Consider the following 3,466-nt stretch of genomic DNA (forward strand, 5'->3'; position numbering starts at 1 on the left):
CATAGCTGCCACAGCTAATCATCATGGCTGCCACAGCTAATCAACATAGCTGCCACAGCTAATCAACATAGCCAACACAAATTGTAATATGAATATCAGTCCATTTTGCAGATATCGAGGGGCAACTTGTGGTAGTAGCAGAGACTTTTCCTCAACACATGATGTGAGTGCTACTAGACCGACAGTAATCGTGTTTTTACAGACCAAAGCAACAAATGTTCCTTCTCATCATAAAATAATCTTGGTCAAAAACTCTTGCACAGAAAGCAGTGGACCATGAACAGTCATTCTAGGAATGTTGGGCCTTTGTTTGTTTAACGGTTCTGTCGTTTTCAGGCAGTTTTCTAAATTACCATCAATAGTTTGATGTTCTCTCACTTGTTTTTATCTCAGCACGGAGTCCCGCCTCCGTCCAAGTGTTTTCCTTTAAAACATCCGAGCAAAGTGCCAGAGCTCATAGACCCCAGTCTATTCAGAGCCGAGACAAAAAAACAGTGCAGACAGACGCTCCGCTCGTTACCATGGTAACCCCTAACAATGCCGTGCAGACCCATTCCATGCAGTCGGCGTGCCACCGTTTAAAATGGCTTCGGACGATTCACACAAATGAAGGGCGCGGGAAAAATGGGCCAGGAGGGTTTTCATGAGGTTTGTGGGGATGACGAACCACCACGATCCCCTAACCCAACACACACGCACGCACGCACGCACGCACGCACACACACAGACAGGGTGCAGGGCTGCACATGCTAGAGGTTCAGCTCTCACAGAAGGGAAGGAAAGCAGAAACTGTACAACGGGCTTATTTTTGTACAAAACGGCACTCGCACAACTAAGGAGAAACCTGTTTTATAAAAAAAACATTTGAGATAAAAGTTTTAAGATATTTTGTCAATCGGCCCGTTAGTTTAATTGTTCCTTATGGCTGCAACATATTTGCGGTTGCTCTTCATCTGCTAAAAGGCGAAGGCAGACGACAAAGTTTTCACTCGTCTGTTTGTGTCGGAGCAACTTGCAGAAGATCATGATTAGATGCAGCTGACAGACGATCGTATTTGAAAGGTGAGCTGCCACCACGGCCAAGGGCCCGTGAAAAACATCAAAGTGTCTGCAATTCTGCGGGTTGTTGCTCAGATTTGGTGTCGTAGAAACCAAGAATGATGCCAAACATACTCCTGACAGGTAACTGATGGCAGAGCATCTATGTTAAAAAATGAGCTGTATCGGTATAATAGTTGTCTTTCTGTTAGCAAAATATCACATAAAGCACTAGGTTTTAATGAGACATTCAGGAAAAATCATGTGATGTAGAGCTGCACCTGTTGCTGAACCCATTTCAACAGCCGATCAGCCTCTAAGGGCTGTAACTCGGTTGATGAGAGCCATGTTGAGCCAACAGTTGATTGGTCAGCTGAGGCTCACTCACCACAAATACTCTGAGCACGACGGCTCATGATAAACAGCTCATAACGTTATTCTACAGGTTGGACCCAAACTTTCTCAACACAAGACACTTTTAGTCTAAAACCAAGATGAAAAGCAGCATCAGTGGGGCTTTGATTTCTACCCATTTGGGGAGTTTTGAACTATCTGTTGCTGAAAATAAAACTAGTTACTGTAAGTGCTGACTCGTCACAAGACACTCATTTGATCTTAAAGAGGCCCCAAGGATCAGCGTGCGGCAGATTTCACTAGTGTGTCATGCGCTGTCTGTTCTGTACAGTGGGATCCAATAGATGCACACGTACGCATCATGGTCGCTCACATCAACAAGATGAAGAGGAAAGTTTCAAACGGTGCCTGCGTGAAGAGCAGAACATGAACTGCTCCGACGCATGCAGTACATCTACACCTGTTCATGCATAAGTTGTTTCAGGAAAGAACCTACCCAGTTTGACCATCATCATTGTGATCAGCACTGTCCGCTGGTATCTGGACCAAACTCTCCCAAACTCCATGGTGAACTCCAGGCTGCTGGTGTCTCTCTGCTCAGTGCACAGGGATGCTGTCAGGGCACTGGCTCTCCATCCAGGCTCTCCTTCCTTATGAGCTGCAACAGCCGGTACCTCTCTGTCGAACCGCCAAGGCTCCACGTCTGAGGGAGAGTTTTTGGAGTTTGTCTCTGTGTGTGTGTGAGTGTGAGTGTATCCCAAGGGACCAAGCTGGGATGGGATAGAGTGAAGCAGAGTAATCACCCCAGCAGAGAGTGAGGGAAGGAAAACATGGGATGGAGTAACAGACCCTGATTCACCCTCTCCCACTAAATATCCACCATCTTCCATCTGGCACTGCTTTAGCATCAAAAGAAACCGTTTTAGAAGAGTCACTAGAACCTGATTGATGTTCTGACTGTTTTTGTCTCATTGGGCTCAAACCATCAACACGTACTGGATCCATCGGAATTAGAACGTTCTGACGCCTTTCCCTTCATTAAAATCCCAATTATGGATCTGCTTAATCTGTCTTTAATGAATGGCTTTGAACCACGGCGGCTGTGGCTGAGTGGTTAGAGCAGTCGTCCTCCAATGCAAGAGTTGTGGGTTCGATTCCACCAGCAGTCACACGTTGAAGTGTCCCTGGGCAACACACTGAACCCCTCATAGCCTCCGATGTGTGTCCCATCAGAGTATGAATGTGATAAATCACTGGTTATCCTTTGTAGAGATCTAGTATAGAGCTGTAGGAATGGGTAAATGAGGCACAGATTGCTGTAAAGAGCTTTTATCTTGAAATAAGATAGGAAGGTGATGTATAAGTACAGTCCATTTACCACAGGACTTTAAGGTTTTACACAGCGTTTAATCATTTTTGGAATTAGAGTTATACTGCATATAAAAAGTATACTTATTTTATTATAAAAGGAATGATTTGTAATAATTTCTTGACACTTATAGACAGTTTTGCATGTTAGGAGAAAGAAAGAGACAAAACTCCTGTTCATCAAATTTAAACACTGAACTACGGGAGCTCATGTGAGTTTTGTTCACATACTTGTGTAAAATTAATCAGTATGCCACTAGGAAATAATAAACCATAATTATGCTTTATTGAGGAGTTTTTAGGCTACTTTGTTGGGCAATTAATTGTGACTCAATGAATTTTTTCAACTTTGATTATTTTTACTCTAACACGTGCTTTAAATGTGTTTTAATGTCACAATGTTTACAGAAAACTTACCCTCTGTGTCTGGAAGATGTGAATATTTAGAAAGTGACTAAAAGGCTAACAAGCTGCAAGCATGAACTGCATTTTATACTAGTAATGTCATCAGGGGCCATTCTAGAATCTGACCTTTAGGGGTTCTTAGCCCCCCAGTGCCGACAATGGCTCTTGAACAGCTTGGTGGCCACTGACGTCAGAAGCATTCATAATGTGGGGGTGGGGAGACACACTGGGGATACTAGTAATGTCATCAGGGGCCTATACCTTGAGCGACAAGATCGGAAGAGCGTCGCTCAAGGTATAT

At 43.9% G+C, this 3,466-nt stretch overlaps 1 protein-coding gene across 1 annotated transcript in view; it reads right to left on the bottom strand.

The window, feature by feature from the left end:
- Nucleotides 1–2,140, bottom strand: part of LOC119413588 (protein crumbs homolog 1) — a 93,681-nt gene extending 91,541 nt beyond the window's left edge. The window contains exon 1 of the mRNA XM_037680646.1: nucleotides 1,889–2,140. Within this exon, the coding sequence (XP_037536574.1) occupies nucleotides 1,889–1,958 (70 nt within the window). The 5' untranslated portion in view covers nucleotides 1,959–2,140. The remainder of the gene's footprint in view (nucleotides 1–1,888) is intronic.
- Between the last annotated feature and the right edge of the window lie 1,326 nt (nucleotides 2,141–3,466).

This window comes from Nematolebias whitei, chromosome 8 (genome assembly GCF_014905685.2).
Source record: "Nematolebias whitei isolate Nwh7 chromosome 8, NemWhi1, whole genome shotgun sequence".
Classification (NCBI taxonomy): domain Eukaryota; kingdom Metazoa; phylum Chordata; class Actinopteri; order Cyprinodontiformes; family Rivulidae; genus Nematolebias; species Nematolebias whitei.